We start from the raw sequence: 22,868 nt of genomic DNA, 5'->3' as shown, positions 1-22,868 counted from the left end.
AAGAGGGGGGACAGTGTGGTATACTGAGAAATCAGGTCAGTTCCCAGGGACTAAGGGAAGGAGAGTCATGGAGTCAGCCTGGGTGTTCGGATTCAGGGGAGAGGAGGGCAGTTGGGGTGTAGGAAAGGTGAATTTCGTGCCACCAGAACCATGGAGTACTGGAGGACCTGGGTTTTATGTCCTGCCACTCTGGCTGGATTCTGGGCATGGGTCGGGGTCCGGTCGGCTCAGGGCTCAGCCTCAGACCCGGAAAGCTCGGTCCAGGTGCCAGCCTCCGAATGAGCCTTTCATTGGCCTCCTCCCTGGCCTCCTCCGCCCCGCTGACCTCTGCCCCTTCCGCCAAGCCGTCTGATTGGCTGCCCCTCGTCCCCCCGGCGCCTCATTGGCTCTCCTCCCTCGCCCTCCAGCCCTGCTCCTGCACGGTCTCCATCTCCCAGCAGAAGGCGCAGCCATGAATCCGTTATTCGGCCCCAACCTCTTCCTCCTCCAGCAGGAGCAGCAAGGCCTGGCCGGGCCGCTGGGGGACCCCGTGGGAAGCGACCACTTGGCCGGCGGCGGGGACGTGCCCCCGGCGCCGCTCGCCCGGGCCGGCCCGGCTCCCTACTCGCCGCCCGGGCCGGGCCCGGCGCCCCCCGCCGCCATGGCGCTCCGCAACGACCTGGGCTCCAACATCAACGTGCTCAAGACCCTGAACCTCCGCTTCCGCTGCTTCCTGGCCAAGGTGCACGAATTGGAGCGCCGCAACCGGCTGCTGGAGAAGCAGCTGCAGCAGGCGCTGGAGGAGGGTAAGCAGGGCCGGCGGGGCCTGGCTCGCCGAGACCAGGCCGTGCAGACCGGCTTCGTCAGCCCCGTCAGACCCCTGGGGCTGCCCCTGGGCGCCCGGCCGGCTGCCGTCTGCACCCCGTCGGCGCGGGTGCTGGGCTCGCCCGCGCGCTCGCCGGCAGGCCCCCTCGCGCCCTCCGCGGCCTGCCACCCGGCTCCCTCCACCTCCGCCTCCTCCGCCTACTCCTCGTCGGCCCGCTTCATGCCCGGCACCATCTGGTCCTTCTCTCACGCCCGCCGGCTCGGGCCGGGACTGGAGCCCACTTTGGTGCAAGGGCCTGGCCTGTCGTGGGTGCACCCCGACGGGGTGGGCGTCCAGATCGACACCATCACCCCCGAGATCCGCGCTCTCTACAACGTGCTGGCTAAAGTGAAGCGCGAGCGGGACGAGTACAAGCGGAGGTAGGGATCGGGAAGGTGGGGACGGGGCTCAGCTCACGCCACACTGGGGCCGGGGCTAGGTGTGCGTACAGGAGCCGAGAACAGCTGGGGCCCAAGAATCAGGGAGGAGTCAGTATGAGTAAAGCTCCTGCTGTGTAAGGAGGAGCTTGGAAGTCCACAGACGGAATTGGATATCCGGAGACTAGAATCCCTAGAGAATGCAGAAGTCAAGGCTCGTGACCGGAAGGAGGCCTCTAGGAGCCGAATACTGCGGGGAACCCTTGTTTTTCATCTAGGCTGCAGTGTTTGGAGGACTGTGTTAACTGGGGGTTTTGCGACGTGTAAAAGGGACATGGATCTGAGAGGTCACATCCGGGCTACTGCTTAATCCCCTAGTCTCAGCCCTCGGAGCGACGACTTTGTGATACAGGCTCCACATACTGAACACAAGTTAGAGGCAAAGGATGTAGTTTTAATTTGGGAGTCGAAGGGAAGTGAGAAGGGGGGTGGAGCGGGGCTGCACCTTGCAGTAGGTGATCCTGCCTCTGCCCAGGGTTTCCCAAAACGGCGTCCGAGGGAGCAGCACGGCTGCTCTGGTTCCATCCAAACCAAAATGCTGTGGGGACCTTAGGGCATTTCTGGGAGTAGGTCAGAAAAGGAGGGAGGCGGAAAGAAGGAGTAAAGGGAATTCCCTAGGGAGAGGGGAAGGGACTGTGGAGTTGGCCCAGGGCTAGCGGAAGCTGGGGGATCTGAAAGTGCAGAGCTGAAGGCGGAGGAAGTGTGAAGAGGGCAGCAAGGACCCGAGTAGGAGAAGGCTGGGCACATGGACACACCACACCTTTGACACAAGGCAGCTGGGGCAGGCCGGGTCGCTCTGAAGATGAAGAGTTGGTTTTGTGCAGGGAGCCCTGCGGGGTAGCACAAGGCGCCAGGGGAGGGGATGCGACGCAGGAGTGCTGGTTGCATCCAGGTGGATCCCCTAGAGGGTTGATAACCGTGCTGTTAGGACAGGGGCATGAGCACAGCCAGCCCTTTGTACCCTCTGTGCCTGGGATGCCATGGTTGAAGACGAAGGAGATGACCGGTCAGAAAGAGGCCGTGCCTTCAGGTTTAACCTCTTAATGAGCCAGTCTGACCCCTTGTGGGCAGGCCTGGGAATTACCCTTGCAGCCCAGTGGAGCAGAGATTGGCGTCTGGTGGGGATTGGCCGAATGTTCAGGCAAACGACTGCTGGGTCGGGTTGGGGGTCGGGGGCGAGCTTCAGGGATCTGTAACCCGCCAGAGTCTAGCAGATCACAGATGAGCAGGCTTGCTGAGGTGGAGTCCTGTCCTCACGCTGGCTGGCGTCCTTCCTTCGTTGTAGTCCATGACTGAAGTGTCTTTGGGAATCTCAGTTATTCAGATGCCACCCAGAGCCATCCTGCCCCAGCCACTGCAGGAGTTAATTAACGCCGTCAGCAGTGGAACGTGGACAGTTCTGGAATACATCCGTAACCACAGGAACAACTGCTATTGTTGGGGTGTTTTGTTTCTAACTGGAAGAGTGTTTGTCCTTGGTCCAGCTGTCCAGGGCAGCAAAGGGTTATTCCTCGGGGACGGATGAGCTCACGGCTCTGCAGCGCACTGCTGTGCAGCGGGCCTCACAGCCAGACCTGGGTGGTGCGTGATACCGGCCGCTACTCCTTCTTCCACCCCAGATCCGCTGCCCTGGCTTTCTTCTCTTTATAGCAAAGCTAACTCCTGTCTGTAGCCTGGAAGACATGGGCATAGTATGAGCACTAAACTGGGAAGGAGCCGAGGCCTCCTGGTTCTGGGTTCAGCTCCCCTGCCTTGTGTGACCTTGGGTGCATCTCTTTTTCCTGGTCTCAGTTTTTCCGACATAGGAGTGGCCCCCGCTTCCTCACTTCACTCAGGGAGGCCGTTTATTTGGAAGAAAGTTGTTTGCTCAATGTAGAATACATGGAAATTGCTCCAATTTTACCCATGTTTAAAGAACCTTGCGAGGGAGACCAGATTTAAATGGAGGTCAAAACGAACCCATTCGTGGGAATGTCTGGCTGGAGTACAAGTGGAAGTCTAGTGAGCTTCCAGATGGTTTATTTTCAGATTTTTTTTTTTTTTTGGTTACCCTGTGAGATTTTATTAATCTTAATCCATACCTAACTTCCTTAAGTTTCTACCTGAAACAGTTGAGTTCACTGTCCTACCCTTCCTGATGTGTCTTCTCCAGGGTTGTTGTCCCCTTGTCTGTCTTGCTTGCTTCCTCCAGGGATGCATGGACCCCAGGGGCATCAGGGTACCGCATCCCCTGCCCTCACGTTGTAGATGAAGAAACCAAGGCCCAGAAAGATAAAGGTCTTGTTTAAGAAAATACATAACCTGACACTGCTGTGGCACTTCACCGGCCCCAACTGTCTGAATGAGAATGCCCGAGCGAGGGGAGGAGGATGTGAGGGCCGGCTGGGTGCGGAGCCGGGAAGGCGGGAGGGGAGCTGGGCCGCCTTCTCCCCGCCCAGCCGCCGGGAGGGGCAGGCACGGTGATGTCAAGGTGTTATTATTAGGAATACTGCAGTGCGGATCTGCGTGAGTGAGGAGCGGAAGAGCTAGGAGAGCTGGGCCTGGAGGAGGAGCCCAGGGAAGAGAGCTGAGAGGCACCTGGGAACAGAGGTGGAGGGGAGGGGAGGGGAAGACCGGATCCTGGGCCTGCAGAGTGTGTCCTCCGTGCTGCCCCCTAACCACCTTCCAACACCTAACCACCTGGCGTTGAGGTTTCTCTCTTGGTGCAGTTCCCCTGCTTTCTCAGCCTGGAGGAAGCCTTTCCAGGATGGGGGAGAAGTGCTGGGCTATGTCCGTGGGGTCTGAGGAGTCCTGCTGTTCCAGCCAACCTTGCGGGGCCCTGAAGTCCATCCTAAGCAGGGGTGTTGCCCCCGCCCCTGCCCTCCTGCCTCTGTGAGGAGGAGGGGGACGCGCTGGCCAGCTCCCAGCCTTGGCCAGGAGTGTCTTCTAGCCTGCTCGTGGCCTCAGGCTCTGCATTCCGGGGCCCAGGAGGCCCTGCCTCTAGTTCTCATCCACCACAGCAACGAGGCACTTTTCCACGCTCGTTTCCCTCTCCCTCTGGGTGTGGGTGCTTAGTGATCCCGGGCTCCTGCCTGCACCCTGGCCCCTCTCTGCGGCTCACCCGGGGCCTCTGGGTGGGCAGTTTCTGGAGCTTGTGGGGATGGACTTCAAGCGTTTCCTACCAGGCTCTTGACCAACTTTGCTGACGCCATGTGTGTCCTGCAGCTGCTTTTACAGGATTAATGGTACCTCAGGAGGCAGGGGCAGCGGGCTAGACGAGCTCTGCTCTGGTGCAGGCAGCAGGCGGGAGCCCGGATCTGAGGACTGGAGGTGGGAGACCGGGCCGGCTGGTGTGGGCAGGAGGGGGACGCGGCCGGCCGGACAGCTGGTCGGGCTGGGCCCTGCGAGGGAGCGGAGCAGCCGCAGTTGCTCTTAAATGGTGCGAGGCCTGAGGTTCCGGGAAGGCAGCTGGTGAGCTGGGAGCTGGCGGGGAGCCTGGAGCCACACGTCTGTGCCCGGCTCCTCCCGTCTGGGGAAGCAGACCCAGGGCTGGGGCCTGAGCCAGGCGGGCGGGGGGCGGAGAGCGGAGGCGGGAGGACCCCGCACCCAGGCGCTGGCCCTTCGCTGTCTGCAGGTGGGAAGAGGAGTACGCGGCGAGACTGCAGCTGCAGGAGCGCGTGCACGAGCTCCAGGAGGTGAGGGCCGCCCCGCCCCGCCTCGTCCCGCCTGCCCCGGCCGGCCGCCGCCCGCAGGCAGCGCGGCTCACGCGGGTTTCTCCCCGACCGTAGGAGGCCCAGGAGGCCGACGCCTGCCAGGAGGAGCTGGCCCTGAAGGTGGAGCAGCTGAAGGCCGAGCTGGTGGTCTTCAAGGGGCTCATGAGCAACGTGAGTGCGGCCACGTCACCCCTCGTCCCTACCCGCCGGGGCGAGGCTGCCTGAGGCTAGGGAGCCGCCGGCCTTTTTAGTTGCACCCAGTTCACTGACCCTCCCCCCAGCGTATGTGCTTCCATTGCTTTTCCCCCTTGCCCACCCCCTAACCCCGGAGAAGAAGACAGAGCAAAAGTCCCCGTGGCCTCCATCGTCACTCAGGGTGGTTTGCTCACAGTGTGGCCCTGGGTGAAGTGCTGACCCTCTCTGCCTTCATATCTGGGTCTGTGGAATGGGATAGTCAAGCACGTACTTCGCAGGCTGGTTCGAAGGCTGCGGCGCTAGTTCAGTGTCAGCTGAGGTCACCGTTGCGATCCTTTCTCCACTCTCACAGCCCCTGGTGGTCACAGTCAGTCTCTCTTGGAGCCTGAGTTCCAGGAGGGAGCCCCCTGCATGTCCCAGCCACTGGGCCGTGCCCTTCGGGGGCCCCGTCTGGCCAGGGAGCCAGCTGTCCTGGGCAGAGTGCTGGAGGGGCACCCAGGAAAAGGGGTGCCTTCTGCTGGGAGGGGCCGTGCGTCTGGGAGGATGAGGGGACGTTGCCGGGCCCTGAGGACCCCCTCACCGCCCCCGTGCTCCCCGCACAGAACCTGTCCGACCTGGACACGAAGATCCAGGAGAAGGCCATGAAGGTGGACATGGACATCTGCCGCCGCATCGACATCACCGCCAAGCTCTGCGACTTGGCCCAGCAGCGCAACTGCGAGGACGTGATCAAGATGTTCCAGGTGAGGGCGAGGGGCGCCTGGGTCCGGCCCCCGCCCCGTCCCACGGCCTGGTGTCCGCGCCCGAGCTCTGTAGGGGGGCGCGGGGCCGCGAGAGCCCGGTCCTCCGCGGGAGCTGGGCCCTGGCGGGACGAGGCTGGGGGGCGAGGGACAGCCTCTGGAGAGGAGTCTGGAGCGGGCTCTAACGCCATCTCTCCCCTCCCCTCTCTCTCCCTCCGCCTCCTCGCCTCTCTGCCTTTCATCTTCTCTTGCTTCCTCCACAGAAGAAGCTGGTTAGTTCTGCTCTCACGCGAGCTTCTTGCGTCCCCGGCCCATTTCTCAGCTCCCCAGGCCTCCTGACCCGCGGGGCTCGCAGCGCAGACCCCTCCCCTCGATCCTCCTGCCCTTCTCCCTTCTTTCTCTCCCCACCCCTCTCTCCCTCTCCCCCTTCTCTCCCTCTCCCCCTTCTCTCCCTCTCCCCTCTTTCTCTCTCCCTCTCCCCCCTTCTCTCCCTCTCCCCCCTTCTCTCCCTCTCCCCCTTCTCTCTCCCTCTCCCCCCTTCTCTCTCCCTCTCCCCCTTCTCTCTCCCTCTTCCCCTTCTCTCCCTCTCCCCCTTCTCTCTCTCCCTATCCCTTTCCCTCTCCCCCTCCCCCTTCCCTCTCCCCCTTCCCTCTCCCTCTTCCCCTTCTCTCTCCCTCTCCCCCTTCTCTCTCCCTCTCCCCCTTCTCTCTCCCTCTCCCCCTTCTCTCCCTCTCCCCCCTTCTCTCCCTCTCCCCCTTCTCTCCCTCTCCCCCCTTCTCTCTCCCTCTCCCCCTTCTCCCCCTCTCCCCCTTCTATCCCTCTCCCCCCTTCCCTCTCCCTCTCCCCCTTCTCTCCCTCTCCCCCTTCTATCCCTCTCCCCCCTTCTCTCCCTCTCCCCCTTCTCTCTCCCTCTCCCCCTTCTCTCTCCCTCTCCCCCTTCTCTCCCTCTCCCCCCTTCTCTCCCTCTCCCCCTTCTCTCCCTCTCCCCCCTTCTCTCTCCCTCTCCCCCCTTCTCTCTCCCTCTCTCCCTTCTCCCCCTCTCCCCCTTCTATCCCTCTCCCCCCTTCCCTCTCCCTCTCCCCCTTCTCTCCCTCTCCCCCTTCTCTCCCTCTCGCCCCTTCTCTCCCTCTCCCCCCTTCTCTCTCCCTCTCCCCCTTCTCTCTCCCTCTCCCTCTTCTCCCCCTCTCCCCCCTTCCCTCTCCCTCTCCCCCTTCTCTCTCCCTCTCCCCCTTCTCTCCCTCTCCTGCCTTCTCTCCCTCTCCCCCTTTTATCCCTCTCCCCCTTCTATCCCTCTCCCCCTTCTCTCTCCCTCTCCCCCTTCTCTCTCCCTCTCCCCCTTCTCCCCCTCTCCCCCCTTCCCTCTCCCTCTCCCCCTTCTCTCTCCCTCTCCCCCTTCTCTCCCTCTCCTGCCTTCTCTCCCTCTCCCCCTTTTATCCCTCTCCCCCTTCTATCCCTCTCCCCCTTCTCTCTCCCTCTCCCCCTTCTCTCTCCCTCTCCCCCTTCTCCCCCTCTCCCCCCTTCCCTCTCCCTCTCCCCCTTCTCTCTCCCTCTCCCCCTTCTCTCCCTCTCCTGCCTTCTCTCCCTCTCCCCCTTTTATCCCTCTCCCCCTTCTATCCCTCTCCCCCTTCTCTCTCCCTCTCCCCCTTGTCTCTCCCTCTCCCCCTTCTCTCCCTCTCCCCCTTCTATCCCTCTCCCCCCTTCTATCCCTCTCCCCTTTCTCTCTCCCTCTCCCCCTTCTCTCCCTCTCCCCCCTTTCTCTCTCCCTCTCCCCCTTCTATCCCTCTCCCCCCTTCTATCCCTCTCCCCCTTCTATCCCTCTCCCCCCTTTCTCTCTCCCTCTCCCCCTTCTATCCCTCTCCCCCCTTCTATCCCTCTCCCCTCTTTCTCCCTCTCCCCCTTCTATCCCTCTCCCCCTTCTATCCCTCTCCCCTCTTTCTCTTTCCCTCTCCCCCTTCTATCCCTCTCCCCACTTCTCTCTCCCTCTCCCCCCTTCTCTCTCCCTCTTCCCCACTTCTATCCCTCTCCCCCTTCTCTCTCCCTCTCCCCCTTTTATCCCTCTCTCCCTCTCCCCCTTTTATCCCTCTCTCCCTCTCCCCCTCCCCTTCCCTCTCCCCCTCCCCTCCCCCTCCCTCTCCCCCCTTCTCTCCCTCTTCCCCCTTCTCTCTCCCCCCACTTCTCTCTCCCCCCCACCTGTTCTCTCTCCCTCCCCTTCTTCTCTCTCCCTCTCCCCCTTCTTTCCCTCTCCCCCCTTCTCTCTCCCTCTCCCCCCTTCCCTCTCCCCTTCCCCCTCCCTCTCCCCTTCTCTCCCTCTTCCCCCTTCTCTCTCCCCCCCACCTGTTCTCTCTCTCCCTCCCCTTCTTCTCTCTCCCTCCCTCTCTCATTCTTCTGCCTCCATTTCTCTCTCTCCCTTTGCCCTCTGGCTTCCAGATCTGGATGTGTGACTCAGGTTCTGCTTTGTCAACTCTGTGTCTCCCTCCTCCTTGCAGCCTGAAAGTTCCCTCTCAGTTCAGTCATTTCACTAGAAGACTTTTTTTAGAAAAGAAATCCTCTGGGCCATTATGCACATCTTACTGTGGTCGAGGCCAGCCATTTCCCCCTTATCTTACTGCTCTGTTTTCTCTGTTTCTTGTCTGTCTTCCTCCTAGTCTGCAGCCCCGTCCCCATCTGTGTCTGTCTGCCTGTCTCGGTGACGCTGGTGTTTCTGTTCCGTCTTGTAACTGTGTCTTCTCTCTGTCTGCCCGCCCTGCCCGCTGGTCCATGCTTCCCTCCCCTGCCGGCGCCCACGCCCTTCTCCTCATGCACCCGGCCTCGTCTCTGTAGTCTCTGCACTTGTCTCCCATTAAGGTCCCGTCCATGGGGGGGCGGAAGCGGGAGCGCAAGGCTGCCGTCGAGGAGGACACCTCCCTGTCGGAGAGTGACGGGCCCTGCCACCCCGACGGGGATGAGGAGGAGAGCACGGCCCTCAGCATCAACGAGGAGATGCAGCGCATGCTGAACCAGCTGTGAGTCCCGCAGGCCCTCGCCGCCCCTCCCCCGAGGCCGGAGCCCCGCCCAGCAGCCCCTCCCTGCCGCCCGCCTTGACGCCGGGGCTCCCTGTCTCTAGGAGGGAGTATGATTTTGAGGACGACTGTGACAGCCTGACTTGGGAGGAGACCGAGGAGACCCTGCTGCTCTGGGAGGATTTCTCGGGCTATGCGCTGGCTGCTGCAGAGGCCCCGGGAGAGGTAACCGCCCTCCCGGCCGCAGGGTCCTCCTCGCCGGGCGCCAGGCCCGGCTCCTCCCCGCCCACCGTCCACTCCGTGCTCTGTCTTGCCTTTGTGGCCACCATCCGTCACCTGCTTCTCCCTGGTCCTTTGTCCTCGTCCCCTCTCTCTCCGCTTCCTTTAACCTGACTCACTCTCTCCCTCCTCGCCTTGCCCTGTGGTGCCCCGTCCCACCCCTCCCATCTGGCCTCCCCCTGCTTCCCTTTCCTCTCCAGCAGCCGGAAGACAGTTTGGAGAAGGTGATTAAAGATACTGAGTCCCTGTTCAAAACCCGGGAGAAAGAGTATCAGGAGACCATTGACCAGATAGAGGTAAGGCCGTGCGCTGAAGCTGAGGGGCCCAGGTTCCCGGTGGGTCGCAGGTGCAGTGGCCTCACCCCTGCGGGACCCCAGACACCAGGGCCTCCCCATTTCTTCCTGGCGGGGGCGGAGTGACCTCCCCACTGTAGCACCTCGGGCTGGGGAGGGAGGCCGACAGCTCTCTCACTTACTTCCACTCCAACTTTCAACAGGCCTCTTCTCTCTGAGCCTGCTTCTGTATCTGTAAAGTGGGGTTCTTACGAAGACCTCCCGCAGCGTTGTTTGAAGGTCAAGTGAAATAAGGCCCAGGCGGAGCGTGGGGCAGCGTCTGTCCCGTAGTCAGCACAGCATGTAGTCGTTGCTTTGTTATCATTGCTGTTAGTAATATTGTTAGTGCTGTAGTGAAGTCCCCTCGTCGGCTCAACCTTTGAGCCAATGGGGAAATCTCCATTCTTATTCCCTAGCCTTGAGGAACCTTCTAGAGATGCGAGCGGAACTGGTGCTTCAACTTAAACTCTAGGCCTCTAGGGGCGGCGGGAAGGATTTGTGGCACCTGGGAGGAGGGCCTGTGGGACGAGGCTTGCGTGTGATTCTCGTGAGCCCTCCTGCCTGAGCAAGCGTGAGAGGCTCCTTTCCATGCGCTCTGACTTGGGGATGAGGCTGGGGGCCTTCTGGACCTCTCAGCCTTTCTCCAAGCCCACTGCCCTCACAGCGGCAGTGGAAGTTGAGGAATTGTTTTCCTTCATCCTCACTCCCCGAACGCACATTAGCTGGCCCTGCTCCTTTAAGCAAAACCTGCTTTCATTTTTATTTTATTTTATTTTTTTGCCCAGGCAGACAGATGCTCACTTTTAAAGGCACTGCTGGGGACTTCCCTGGCAGCCACACGGTTAAGACTCCACACTTCCACTGCAGGGGGCGCGGGTTCGCGCCCCAGTTCGATCCCCTCGGTCCCGGTCCCGTATGCCATGTGGCCAAAAAAAAGAAAAGAAAGCCACAGCCAGCTGTGTGCCACTAGCTGAAGAGCTGAGCTGGTCGGGGGAACTGCACTCCGCTCTCCCGTTTACACCCAGCCCACTGTCCTCCTCCTCCCTACGGCTAGAGTGGCCTGAGGGGAGGTGTCAGGAGGGCGGACACGGTGGTGTTGGTTGCAGTGTTGCTCCTGGACATCCAAATGGGACACCTGAGGTCCCTTTAACTCAGTGACCTTTGATCTCTCAGGGGCCCTGGGATGGAGGCAAGGACCACTTCCATCATTGGATGGTGAGACCAAGGCGCAGCTGGAGGGTGGGCGGGAATTCTTTCCCCCCACCCCTTCCCCTCCATCTGCTCCCAGCCTCACCCCTCCGCCCTGCCCCGCTGCCAGCGTGCACGGGGTTTGCAGTGTGGCTTTTGGGGTCGTCTCCTCCCTGCAGCCCTGCTCTGACTGTGTAGAGACTGGCAGCCGTCCTAGCCTCGTATTCTGCTGGAATATGTTTGGTTCGTTCCCTTGTTCCCTGCCCCGCGGAGTGATGGGCCCCAGAACCCACCCCTCCTCTTTAATACCGGCTCCCCTGAGGTGTAGGGATTGGGGTGTAGGTGGCGGCCGGTCTGGACAAGAGCTGGCGGCACCGTATTTCCCTCCTGGACTGAGCAGTCGGTGCGTCCTGCCCCTGGCCGTGCTCTTGCTGCTGGGGGCCCCGGCTGGGATCCCAGCTCTGGAGCCAAGGCTGTCGTTTGAGCTGCGCTCACTAGGGCTCCTGAGGCACCCAGGCTACCATCTCTTTGTCTGGCTCTGTGACTATTTTCTTTTCCCTCCGAGTTCCCATCCTTTCTGCCCAGTTCAGACCGTCCACGGGTGGCTTCCCGCCCTTGCTCTCTGCTCTCGGGCAGTCAAGCACGTCACCTCCGCCTCCCCTTGTGGCCCCTGTTCCTTGGGCCCAGAACAAAGGGAGGCGGCACGTTGTCGGTGGCCCAGATCTTTCACCGCCTCCGCGCCTGGCTGTCAGCTCAACCTCCGAGCCTGGGGCGCAGAGGCGGGGTCTGGGAGGGAGACTGCGTGCCCTCGACTCTGGGCCGCACATCCTGTCACGCATGACGTGTCTTGAGTCGGGCTACATCTCAGAGCCCGTCGGACATTCAGCGAGGCAGGCAGTCCCTCCTTTTCTCTCTGAAAAGGACTTACAAGTGAGAAAAGCAACGAGAGGGAATAGGTGGTAGGAGAGCAGAACGCCTTTCACCAGGGCCCAGAGGCCTCTCGGCCGTGAGCCTCGTGGACGCTGCTTGAAGTCAACTAATGACTCTGCCGTCGAGGTGCGGGGCGTGTGCGCAGGGATGAGTAGGCCCCGTGGCCAGCCCTGCCAGGAGCTCCCAGCTGGCAGAGGGGGACAGGCTGGGGGGACAGCGCTGTGTGGGGAGTGAGGACCGGCGCAGGCCCCGGGGGGGCCCGGGAAGGGGCAAGGTCATCCCCACGTGCCGCCCGAGCACTCGGGAGCATCCCTTCCTCACGGCTCTCGTTGGGAGTCTGTTCTGAGAATGCAGGCCCAGAGCAGATCCCTTAGTGAGAGCCTCTGTGGGAGAGACGCCCGGGGAAACTAGAAGGAATGGTGGGGTATCAGGCGCCTCCTGCCTTGAGCTGGTTTAGTTTAAAACCTGAGTGAGTCCTTCACTTCCACTGCGGCTGCCTGTGCCCCCGGCCGGGGTGCCCTTGGCAGGTTAGCCTCCTGGGGGCAGGGGACGGGGGCCCTGCTGACCCGGCGGCCCTGCCCTGCCCCTGCCACAGCTGGAGCTGGCCACGGCCAAGAACGACATGAACCGGCACCTGCACGAGTACATGGAGATGTGCAGCATGAAGCGGGGCCTGGACGTGCAGATGGAGACCTGCCGCCGGCTCATCACCCAGTCTGGGGACCGGTAAGGGCCCCCCCCCCCCCCGGGCACAAGTGGGGAGGGCACAGTACCCGGCGCTCCTCACTGGAGAGCCCTGAGACCCTCCGGCAGCGACTCAGGCCTGTCTTGCCGTGGGGCTGCCCGTTGAAGGTCTCCTGGTCTGCTTGCCCCCGCCCGGCAGCTCCCTCCCCCTCGGCAGTTGGACGATACAGGGGTCCCTCCGTCCATCCGTGGTTGGACTGCCGAAACCTCCTGACGCCGCTGACTCTGGCGGCTCCCCTGGTTAGAAAGGCAGCTAAAAGCTGACAAGGAGCGCAAGGGAAAGATTTGTATCTAAAGTCAGCGCCACAATTTGTGCCTTTGACCCTGCGTAAGTTTTTAAAAATCGCAAGACCACTTCATAGACGTGAAGCTGGGGCCACAGAGCCGGTGCCCTCCGGCTCCGGCGGTGTCTCGTACTGTGACGTCAGATACTTCTGAACTCAGCCTCTCCGAGTCCCCAAGTTAAAGTGGGGACCGTTTCTTCCCCCTTCCCCCCCTCCCTTGCCCGGTGGTCCTTCTGCCCTGAGACTCCCCTGCCTACCAGGGGATCAGGCCAGGGGTGGTGGGCGAGCCAGCCTTGTCAGGATTCCTCCCCGCCCCGCGGTTACAGCCGACGCTCTTTTCTAGAAAGTCTCCTGCTTTCACTGCGGCCCCGCTTAGCGACCTGCCGCCCCCGCCGCCACCAAGCGAGGCTGAGGACTCCGATCGCGATGTCTCATCTGACGGCGCCATGAGATAGGGGCCTTCTCCAGCTCGGCCCGCTGGGACTCCCCGGGGCAGAGGGCTGGGTGGTTCACGGAAGGGAACGCCGTTTGTCCTGCGGCACCGAGCCTGGCCCCGGCGACGGGGCGCTCCTCCCCAGCCTCCTCCCTCGGTCCTCGGCCTCTCTAGGGCTCTGGGGTGTCTGGAGTGAGGCTTGGCCTGCCCTTCCCAGGCGACTCCCCGCACCGCCGGCTCCCCTGCCTTCATGCGTGGGTGAATGCTACTTTCCCATCTTTCAAATGCTGCCAGAGCACTCGTGGCCCCTCACCCTCTCCACTGAGTAAGGAACGTGGTGGACTGTCCTTCCTTCCGTCCCTGTGGCCTCGAGCCAGCTGGCTGTCTTGAGTCTGTACTGGTGCTAACTGGCCTGGGCACTGGTATGAAGGGGATTAGGCTGGACATTCTGTGGCTTGTGCACCGGAGAGGGCTTCCCTCCGTGGCACAAGCGGAGGGAGCGGGCCCGGGCAGGGCGCTCGTCCTCGCTGTTGTCCGAGTGCTCACGGCCGGCTGCCGGTCGACAGCAGTGATGTGGCTGTGAGCCTTCCCTGGTGGAAGTGCCACGCATTACAGGGGCCTTGGTCGTCCGGTCCCGGCGGCTTCTGGGTCTGACTGGGTGCAGTGTCAGTATCGTGGAGGGAGACAGAAGCCCCTGCTTGTTTCCCAGTCACCGCCCGGTGACAGAAAGGTGAAGCTGTGTGTGTGTGTGGGGGGCACGTGTGTGTGCACACGAGCGTGTATGTGGACGCATGTGCGCTCAGGGTCTCAGTTTCTTCAAGCATCAGCTGCAGGTGTGCCTCCTCCGTGTCTGTCACAAGCTGAGACCAACTGGCTGAGTGAGAAGATGTCCTGGACTCGGAAAAGCTTGGCGAACTGGGGCTACAGAGACCGAGGGTCCCTCAGCGTCACTGCCTGAGGTGGGCTGGGCTGAGCTGATGTTTGTGTGGAATCTAATAATCATGAAACTGGCGACTATTTATTGAACACGTCTGTGTCACTGTTTCCAGCACTTTCTGGTGGTGGTTATACAGTCCTCTGCACGGAGTGCGCCAGTTATCACTTTAAAACCACGCAGGTGCAAGGCTGGTGCAGAGGTCGTAACCTGCCCACAGTAATGGTTCCTCGAGTGGCACAGCCAGGGCCTCAGCCCTGGTTGCTGGCACCAGCTCTGTGCTTCTACCGCTAAACCCACGTGCGTCCACGGGTGCCAGATGACGTGGGAGCAAAGCCATCCCCACCCTTCCCATGGACCAGCCTACTGTAACCCCTCTGGCGACACCAGGGCACTCACCCAGCTGCACTGCCGGTGGTCACTGGGGCACTGAGACTTGCAGCTGCTGGGCAGAGCTGGGGTCTGCACCTGGCAGGCAGGCCGTGCTCCCTGCTGCTGCAGAGGTCAGCTAACTGGCCAGAGGCCAGGCGGACTCTGCCCTGACTTCCTGGCCAGTGTCACCCTCCGGGGAGCTGCAGACAGAATGGCATCTGGATACGTGGAGCCAGGCCATTCCTGGGCTCGGCCACAGCCATCTGGATCACAGCGAGTCCCCGTGGCACCCAAAGGCCTCAGAGAGGAACCAAGGTGACCTGAGGACAGGTGGCTCTTCAGGGGAGCAGTGTCCGCTCCTAGAGCAGGGCGGGGCTCCTGCCTGGTTGGGTGCTCTCAGCAAGATGTAGTTAGTTCTCCTTGGCCCCAGCCAGCTCCCCTCCCCTTTATCCTAGACCCTGGAGCAAGACAAACCAGTAGCCTGGGGACAGTGTACTTTATTGATGGTACATGACACGGTAGGGCTCCCTAAGCCCCTCCTCCTCCCCTTCCTCAGGGGGTCTGAGATGGAAACTGCGTGGAAGTCAGGAGATTCTCAAGTGTGTTGGAGGATGGAGGTGGGGCAAGGACTCCCCAGCAGCGGAGGACCTCTCTCTTCCTCTCGTGCTCCTGCTGGGGCCGGTGGTCCAGGGACTCTTTACTCCTTGGAGGCCATGTGGACCATGAGGTCCACCACCCTATTGCTGTAGCCAAATTCGTTGTCGTACCTGGAAGGAGAGGGAGTTAAGGGTTGTTTTCCCCAGCCGGCCACCAGGGGGCAGCAGACCCAGTCCCACCCTGACGCACCACTCCCACACCCCAGCCACACACCAGGAAATGAGCTTGACAAAGTGGTCGTTGAGGGCGATGCCAGCCCCAGCATCGAAGGTAGAAGAGTGGGTGTCACTGTTGAAGTCACAGGAGACAACCTAAGGGAGGGAGAGAGCCAAGCACAGAACCCAGTCTTGCTCACGGCGGCCACGTGGTCACCAAGTTCCCTGACCCATCAGTACCTGGTCCTCAGTGTAGCCCAGGATGCCCTTGAGGGGGCCGTCCGACGCTTGCTTCATCACCTTCTTGATGTCCTCGTATTTGGCCTGAAGAGGTAAAGATAGGCGGTTATTCAAGCTCCAGTCTTGCAAGCCCCAGCCCACCAAAGCTGCTCCAGCCGCAACTTACAGGTTTCTCCAGGCGGCAGGTCAGATCCACGACAGACACGTTGGGGGTGGGGACGCGGAAAGCCATGCCAGTGAGCTTTCTGTAGACACAAGGAAGCAGAGTCAGCACCAGGCGTCCCGGATCCCCGGGTCCCCAGGGCAGAAAAGCAGCAACGAGTCTCACCCGTTCAGCTCAGGGATGACCTTGCCCACAGCCTTGGCAGCGCCCGTAGAAGCAGGGATGATGTTCTGGGCGGCCCCTCGGCCATCACGCCACAGCTTCCCGGAGGGGCCATCCACGGTCTTCTGGGTAGCAGTGATGGCATGGACCGTCGTCTGGAAACAGGAGGGGCGTGAAGGCCCTGCCTGGTGCTCACCGCGCCACCCCCTCCCCCTCCCGGGGAAGAACTAAGTGACCTGAGCAGATCCCTTGGAAGCCCGGATGCCCCTCAGCCCCACAGCCCAGGGCCATGCTCTGGGAGGGAGAAGGGTCCCACCCTGGGTGTGGACTGAATGTGCTCTGGCGAGCCCCGCATCACTCATACCATGAGTCCCTCCACGATGCCGAAGTGGTCATGGATGACCTTGGCCAGGGGGGCCAAGCAGTTGGTGGTGCAGGAGGCATTGCTGGAAAGAGGCAGGCAGGTCAGGGGTGCGCCCACCGTGTGCCACACGGCGCTATCTGCCCGCCTCACCTCTCCACGCCCTCTGCCGCGCTCACCTGACGATCTTGAGGTGGTTGTCATACTTCTCGTGGTTCACGCCCATGACAAACATGGGGGCGTCGGCAGAAGGGGCAGAGATGATGACCCTCTTGGCTCCACCCTTCAAGTGAGCCTGTGGCGGAGGAGGGCTTACCGACCCGGGCTCCGCCTTCCCGGCCTCAGTCCGCCCCACCCAACCCTCCTGTCACACCAGAGCCCGGGTCCGTTCCCCTCCTCTCCCCCGCTGCTCACCCCGGCCTTCTCCATGGTGGTGAAGACGCCAGTGGACTCCACCACATACTCAGCACCAGCATCACCCCATTTGATGTTGGCGGGGTCTCGCCTACAAGGGAAGCCAGGACAGGACTCAGGGACGTGGGCTGCCACGGACCCAAGGAGGTCGCCCCATCCCAGGACCTCCTCCAAGGCCAATTTCTTCCTGTTCCGTCTCCCACACTTACTCCTGGAAGATGGTGATGGCCTTTCCATTGATGACAAGCTTGCCGTGCTCAGCCTTGACTGTGCCATGGAACTTGCCGTGGGTGGAGTCATACTGGAACATGTAGACCTGAGGGGACGAGGGGGGGCATCACGGGGCTAAGCCTCAGCCAGGCCCTGCTCCCCGCCACCAGCATGGGCGGCACTCACCATGTAGTGAAGGTCAATGAAGGGGTCATTGATGGCGACAATGTCCACTTTGCCAGAGTTAAAAGCAGCCCTGGTGACCAGGCGCCCAATACGGCCAAATCTGAGGGGGACAACAAGTGAGAAGGTGTGAGAAGGGAGGAGTCCTCCTGGGTATGTAAGCAGCCCCAGGCCCACTCGCCCTCTTTCAGAGGGAAGAGGAGGCCACTCTGCTAGCCTCAGAAAAGTCCCAGGAGAGCTCACTTCACCTTCCTAAGCAGCACGGCCACAAAGTGAAGGCTCACATCCTGCCCAAGAGGGGATTAGGCTCAAAGACTTGCCCACCCATCTGACATCTGTTGAGGAGTGACAGGGTGGGCTGCTGCTGCCGCCCCCTACAGTCTGGGCACGTGGCAGGCACATGGCACTCATCACACCCACTGACTGTAAATGCTTGTTCCTGTCTGGCCCAGCTTCGGGCTACACCCTCTAGAGAGCAAAGACTTGTACACTCAGCATCACCAAGCTCAAAGGGCAAGAGCAAAGGTCAGAAGTGAACTGGCCAGGGGAAACCCACCCCTTCCCCCAGTCCCTCCTACAAAAGGGAAAGATAGGGAAAAGGAATGGTTTCTCAACCCCTCATCCCAGCACTCTGATTTGCTTAGTACCTGTCCTTCCTAGCTCTTTTCCAAAAATCAGGAGTGGGAGCAACAGACGTTTGGGTGTGGGGAGGGCACGGGGAGGAGGTGGAAAAGAGCAGAAGCCCAGGCCCCCAGCTGCACAAAGGTCAGGCAGCTATATTTAACCCCAGCTGAGGGTGGAGTGGGGATCTGGTTTCTGGAAGACGGGATGGGGAGAAGGGCAGGATGCCTGAGGCTCTCAGACACCTAATCCCTCCTGGTGACCTTTACAGCCTGGCCCTTAGGGTTGGGTCAGCTCTAGGCATGGAGGTAAGAAATGAGCTTCGAGGAGAGCCGCTGTGAAGACAGGGGCTGCAGCTCCGGGAGCCATTTTGTGGTGGAAAATTTCTAAGTACCCATGACTCAGCTCCCCCAGCATGGCACCAAGCCACGGCTACCACACCTCTCCGGAAAAAAGAAAGGAAAAAAAACCCCCAAACAACACAAGACCACCCCCATAAACCCACGTTTTTGATTCATCAGAGAACCATGTAGGAAGAGCATCCTATCATCCCTGGGGGGAAATGTGGCTAGCGGTTTAATGGATGGTCTAGGGTTAGTATGGTCAGAATTGAGGTCTAGCTGAACAAGAACGGGAAAGCCTGGCCTCACCTGGCTTAAGAGATAAAGGCGACTCCACCCCACGAGACAAGGGTAGGAGGATTAGTCTTAGGCCAGGAAGGAGGAAGGCTGAAGGGCTAAGGAAGGTTTCCTAACGGCGGTTCATTCATTTCCTTCCTAGCTGCAACATGGCGGCTGGTTACCGCAGATGACCCCCCCCCCCGCCCCCAGCTGGTTCTGCGCGCAGCTGTGCCTCCTGCATCCCGGGGCTGCGCCCGGCCGGGGACACGGGCTGCAGGTGGGGGACCGGCTCCTCCCCAGCACGTGACCCCGAAGGGCGCGAAATGAAAGAAAGGGCCCCAGCTGGAAGATTAGAGAATGGGTCCAGATCAAGAATCAGAGACTCCTGTGTATCTGCCGCAGGCGGAGTGGAAGGCTCCGCAGAGGCGGAGTTAACAGGAGGCGCAACAGCCGGGGATGGGGGACACGAGGCCTTGCGAGGGCCTCCTCCAGGTCTGAGCACCGACCTTGAGCTCTCCTTGGGGGGGGGTACACCACCCCCATCCAGGTCCCCCACGCGCTGGCAGAGACCCGGTAGGGCAAGACCCACAGACGCAATTCGGTGGGGACCGCAGGACTTACTGCCCCACCCCGCCCCACCCCGCAACTCACCCGTTCACTCCGACCTTCACCATCTTGTCTCCGGGACGCAGCTGCAGGCAGAGGAAGGTGAGCATTAGAACGCGGGGCGAAGCGGCTGAAGTCCGGTGCTGCCCTCCCCGCCCCTCCCCCAGGCCTCCATCCCGGACCTGCGCTTCCGCACGTCCTCCCCTCCCGCCCCTGCAATGCGGGGGCCCCGCCGGGTACGACCCGGACCCCGGCCTCCTCAGCCGCACCCCGGGCCCGCGCACGCCCCTTGTCCCTTTCGGGGCCGTCCCCAAGCCCTTTGTGGATCCTCTCCGCCAGGCTTTACCTGGCACTGCACACAAGACACGGCTGTCTGTCGAACGGGGAGGAGCAGAGAGCGCAGGGGAAGGCTGCAGCCGCAATTTATAGGGCAGGGGAGGGGCGGGGGCGTGGTGACGCGGGCCCGCCTCGCCCAGTCCCAGCCCCCGGGTGCGGAGGCCTGAGCTACGTGCGCCCGTAAAGTCGCGAGTAGTCGGCCTTACCCTTTTTTTGGACCAGCCTGGTTCTTCAAATGTGCACGCACCGCGCGTGTGGGCTGAGGACGGAGAGGGGGAGGGGACCGAGACTGGCCCAAAGGAGGAGGGGACCGGTGATGGGGCTTGGCGGGGATTGGGGGCGGGGGGGTTACTGCGGGATTCTGTGGACTCGGGGCCGTGGGCCCTGGTGAGAACTGAGGGATGCTGCACGGATGTAACGGGAGAACTTGGGGAGCTGGTTAGATAGGGTATTGGACCCGGAGCCAGGGACGGCTCGCGGCTGCAGTGTCCCCCTTCCTCCTCCTCCCCGGCCCCGCTCCCCTGCTTTCAAAGGCTGAGAGGCGGGAAGGCTGAGGAACTTATCGAGGCTCTTCGGTAGTGACACAGGAACAGCAGAGGAAAAGGCTCGCGAGGGGCCTCCCGCAGGGCCCTGCCCAGCCCCCCTCCCCCTCCCCCCTCCCCCCCCCCCCCCCACCAAAGCCCGGCTTCTGGCCTCTCCGGGCCGGGGGCCGGGGGCCGGGTCGGGGCCTTGGGCTGTGCACAGGGCCTGGTGAGGAAGGAGGCTCCGGAGGAGGCATGAGGGGGAGGGGTCTGCACTGAAGGTCACGATGTCCTGCGGCGCAGGCAGCCTGGAGACCTGAGAATCGGGGCAGACAAACCAGGCCCTGTGCGCACCCGCTGCTCTCCCCTAGGCCCGGGCTGGGGCCCCGGGGCGGGATAGCATCGCTGCTGGGGGCTGGCCCGGTAGAGGGCCGGAGGCCTCCCACAAATGCGCTCCTGGGAAACCTGAGGGCTGTGCCGCCCGGGCTGGGAGACAATGCCTCTTTCACCCTGGGCCGAGAGCAGGACGTGAGGGCGGAAGTCCCTCCCCATCCTGGGACGTGCAGGCCAGCCCTGCAGCCAGGGCCTCCCCTTCACTGGCTGCGTCCAGGGGAAGTTGGGGGCAGGGTGAGGAGTCCAGAAGAGGGAAAATAAATATTGGGAGGTCTTGGGCGCATGGTGGGAACAGGCCCCCAGCCCCTTCCCACACGTGACGTGGAGGAAGGGATCCATTCCTCTCCAAGACCAGTCAGTCAGAAGCCTGCACTGTGCTGGGTTTGTAAGCTGAGGACGGAGGAAGGGCTGGTTCTGAGGACGCGAAGGGTTGAGGGTTTAGAGGGGGGTGGGGTGGGATGGACATTGCCCATCAGCAGGTGCTGGGGGACAGAATTGGGGCCTCTTTGCTGGCCCAGCGTAACCTGAGACCAGCCCCCTTTTCCAGCTGAAAAGCCTGTGGCTAAGTTTAGCCCCGCATGGTGATAACCTTTGCTTAAAAGGCAGAGAGCACTGCCCTGCACCCTGACTCCAGCCCATCCCTTGCCTTTCTGGGATTGCCTTCCCTCTTGGGGCCCCAGACCCAAGGCTGGCTGTGGCTGGCAGCCATCTGCATGGCCCATGGCCAGACTTCTGCAGGAGCAGGAAGGGCAGGGCCACAGGGCAGCTAATGGTGGGGGAGGCGGGAAGCACCACACCCAGCGGTCTGCTGGGTAAGTGGAGGGGAGACGCCGCCTCCTCAGGCTCCACCAGGACGGCAGCGCCTTCCCTGACAAGGGCCTTAGGAGCCCCTCCACCCTCCTGTGCTACCCAAAGCACGTCCCCCTTTGCTGCGTGCTTGTCATTTCTCATTACTGTTCTTTGCTGAAAAGAGGGAGCTCAGTGCTCCGGGAGCACGACCGACTGATGCAGTGTGCTGTTGTCATGACAGCAGACACCAGTGTGGCCATGACAACAGCCTCACTGCCTCCAGTTCAGGTGACTCAGCAGAGAGGAACTGGGGAGTAGGAGGGGGTGGACGGGGCCTGCATCTGAGGGGCTGACTTGCTGCAGACCCTGTAACGCGGTGAAGAATCCCTGGGAGACAGTCCCCAGAGACACTGTCTAGAGCTGACTCATGTATGACCTGATCTCCCATCAGCCTGGCCAGGTCAGTCACCTGCTCTTCAGAGATGGGGTCAGGGGCACGAGTCGGGGTGAGGGCAGGACCGAGGCCAGCCCTTGGTGGAGAGGAGGGTTTCTCAACTTCAGCTGCACTGACATTTTGGGCCGGAGCGTTCTCTGTGGTGGGCTCTGTCCTGTGCATTCATTGTAGGATATTTAGCAACATCCCTGGCCTCAGCCCCCTAGCTGCTGGTAGCACCCCTCCCCGCTGGGTTGTGACCACAAAAATAGTCTCTAGATGCTGCCGACTGTCCCCGGCAGGGCAAGATCGCCCCCAGATTGAGAAGTGCGGATCTGGAGTCTAGACGCTGCCTAATTCTGCACAGCAGAGCAATCCTGCCACGCGTGCAGGGTGGGGAGGTCGAGAGGCAAAGACGAGGCACTGAGGGGGCGTGAACCTCAGCAGATGCTGGGACAGGCCCCAGACTCCTGGGCTCATCTTATCCTTCTGGATCAGTAATGCTCTATCTGCTGCCTGCCTCTGGGCTAACGAGAAAGATGAAACAAAGATGAGATTAGGAAAAACCTCTAAAAGTATATAAAAACATTTATTCATTGGAAAACTAGGAAACTGGCAAATGTATATTCCAAGGAAAGCAGCTCAACTCGGTTCAGTTAGTCTAGTTTAAGAGCAAAGCCGTCTGTTATAAAGACCATTTATGCATTAAAAAATCAAGGAGACAGGCAAACAAGTATTTTACAAGGGAAATGGAATTCAAGGTCACTCCACAAGACACCAGCACAGCAGGGTTGGGAACAGGCAAGGCTGCCCCTAGGACCTGTGCCTGTAAGCAGATGCTCGGCGGATGGGGGTGGTTTTCTTGGGTGTCTCATCTTCTGTCATCTCTGCTAACGGTTCTATTCAAAGAATTGGGGGAATAAGAAAAAGCTGAGTCACAAAGATGGTGAAACATAGGCCTCAGAGAACAAATGGGACAGTCCCAGACCACACTGCACAGGGAGGAAGAGGACCTTGGGGGCAGGGGGCCTACACAGCAGGACCCCATCAAAGCCAGCCTCCCCCCCGCCCACCGAGCTGTGCCTCTTCTGGGCCGGGTGTGGAAGGAAGCACCGTACCTTCCTCACTGGACTCATCACTTGAGAAGACGATTCTGAGTTTCTTTCTTGAAACTTGCTGCTTGGTGTCTGGACGCCATCGGGTAGTACGGCGGGGCTCAGGTGTGACAAAGTCACTGTGTGATGCTGCAGAAGCCAGATGCCGGTGTCTAGAGACTAGAAAAGGCAGAGGCGTGAGTCCAAAAAAGGAAAAAAAAAAGGAACCTCTATCTGAGAGGAGGGCCCCGCCTGGTCTGTCCCGCAGGGGCTGCCTCACGTACCAGCAGGCTGTTTCCTGGCTGATGGGGCTCTCTGGCTCCCCGCTTGGCCAATCTCAAGTTCCTCTATTGCATCCAAACCTCTGGTGTGACATGCCCGAAGCTTCTGCTCGAATTCATCTATTACAGCCTGGAGGCAAAAAGAGGTGAAAAGCAGGCCTGGAAATATAGTTATTTCTGTAATTAAAAAGAAACAAGTCGGGGCTTCCCTGGTGGTGCAGTGGTT

The 22,868-nt window shown here is 61.2% G+C and overlaps 3 protein-coding genes across 11 annotated transcripts in view; 1 reads left to right on the top strand and 2 right to left on the bottom strand.

Annotated features, from left to right (window-relative positions):
- The first annotated feature begins 429 nt into the window (after positions 1-429).
- IFFO1 (intermediate filament family orphan 1) lies at positions 430-14,123 on the top strand. Of its 7 annotated transcripts, none has more exons than XM_060111769.1 (11): positions 430-1,224; positions 4,486-4,590; positions 4,895-4,955; positions 5,049-5,144; positions 5,771-5,911; positions 8,753-8,910; positions 9,012-9,132; positions 9,390-9,482; positions 10,692-10,733; positions 12,232-12,362; positions 13,008-14,123. In XM_060111769.1, exons 1-11 carry the CDS (start codon positions 452-454, stop codon positions 13,117-13,119), a joined length of 1,833 nt encoding a protein of 610 aa, XP_059967752.1. In that variant the 5' UTR covers positions 430-451; the 3' UTR covers positions 13,120-14,123. The 7 variants fall into 7 exon arrangements, with proteins under 7 accessions (XP_059967752.1, XP_059967751.1, XP_059967756.1 ...); XM_060111768.1 differs by having other exon boundaries at positions 9,387-9,482; XM_060111773.1 differs by lacking the exon at positions 4,486-4,590 and having other exon boundaries at positions 9,387-9,482.
- A 762-nt stretch (positions 14,124-14,885) lies between these two features.
- On the bottom strand, positions 14,886-19,210 carry GAPDH (glyceraldehyde-3-phosphate dehydrogenase). The gene is made up of 12 exons (XM_060113662.1): positions 19,142-19,210; positions 18,841-18,881; positions 16,952-17,051; positions 16,765-16,871; positions 16,556-16,646; positions 16,321-16,436; positions 16,145-16,226; positions 15,784-15,935; positions 15,622-15,700; positions 15,456-15,539; positions 15,274-15,371; positions 14,886-15,170 (listed from the first exon to the last, which is right to left on the bottom strand). The coding sequence occupies exons 2-12, from the start codon at positions 18,861-18,863 to the stop codon at positions 15,101-15,103; spliced, it is 1,002 nt and encodes a 333-aa protein (XP_059969645.1). The 5' UTR covers positions 18,864-18,881; positions 19,142-19,210; the 3' UTR covers positions 14,886-15,100.
- A 2,649-nt stretch (positions 19,211-21,859) lies between these two features.
- The window catches only part of NCAPD2 (non-SMC condensin I complex subunit D2), a 43,613-nt gene continuing 42,604 nt past the window's right edge, over positions 21,860-22,868 (bottom strand). For all 3 annotated transcript variants that reach the window (XM_060111927.1, XM_060111925.1, XM_060111928.1), the window contains exons 30-32: positions 22,646-22,772; positions 22,386-22,541; positions 21,860-22,166 (exon numbers count right to left, since the gene is read on the bottom strand). In XM_060111927.1, coding sequence (XP_059967910.1) covers positions 22,081-22,166; positions 22,386-22,541; positions 22,646-22,772 — 369 coding nt within the window. In that variant the 3' untranslated portion in view covers positions 21,860-22,080. The remainder of the gene's footprint in view (positions 22,167-22,385; positions 22,542-22,645; positions 22,773-22,868) is intronic.

The sequence above is a fragment of the Mesoplodon densirostris genome, chromosome 11 (genome assembly GCF_025265405.1).
Source record: "Mesoplodon densirostris isolate mMesDen1 chromosome 11, mMesDen1 primary haplotype, whole genome shotgun sequence".
In the NCBI taxonomy this organism is placed as follows: Eukaryota; Metazoa; Chordata; class Mammalia; order Artiodactyla; family Ziphiidae; genus Mesoplodon; species Mesoplodon densirostris.
This window is presented reverse-complemented; position numbering and strand designations above follow the sequence as displayed.

Coding starts and splice junctions, on each gene's coding strand:
- GAPDH (XM_060113662.1), bottom strand. CDS start 18,863: ATGGTGAAGGTCGGAGTGAACGG. Junction 15,701..15,783: donor GTCATCCCTGAGCTGAACGG/GTGAGACTCGTT, acceptor TTGTGTCTACAG/AAAGCTCACTGGCATGGCTT. Junction 15,171..15,273: donor TTTGTCAAGCTCATTTCCTG/GTGTGTGGCTGG, acceptor CTCTCCTTCCAG/GTACGACAACGAATTTGGCT.
- IFFO1 (XM_060111768.1), top strand. CDS start 452: ATGAATCCGTTATTCGGCCCCAACCTCTTCCTCCTCCAGCAGGAGCAG. Junction 9,133..9,386: donor CTGCAGAGGCCCCGGGAGAG/GTAACCGCCCTC, acceptor TTTCCTCTCCAG/CAGCCGGAAGACAGTTTGGA. Junction 9,483..10,691: donor AGACCATTGACCAGATAGAG/GTAAGGCCGTGC, acceptor TTGATCTCTCAG/GGGCCCTGGGATGGAGGCAA.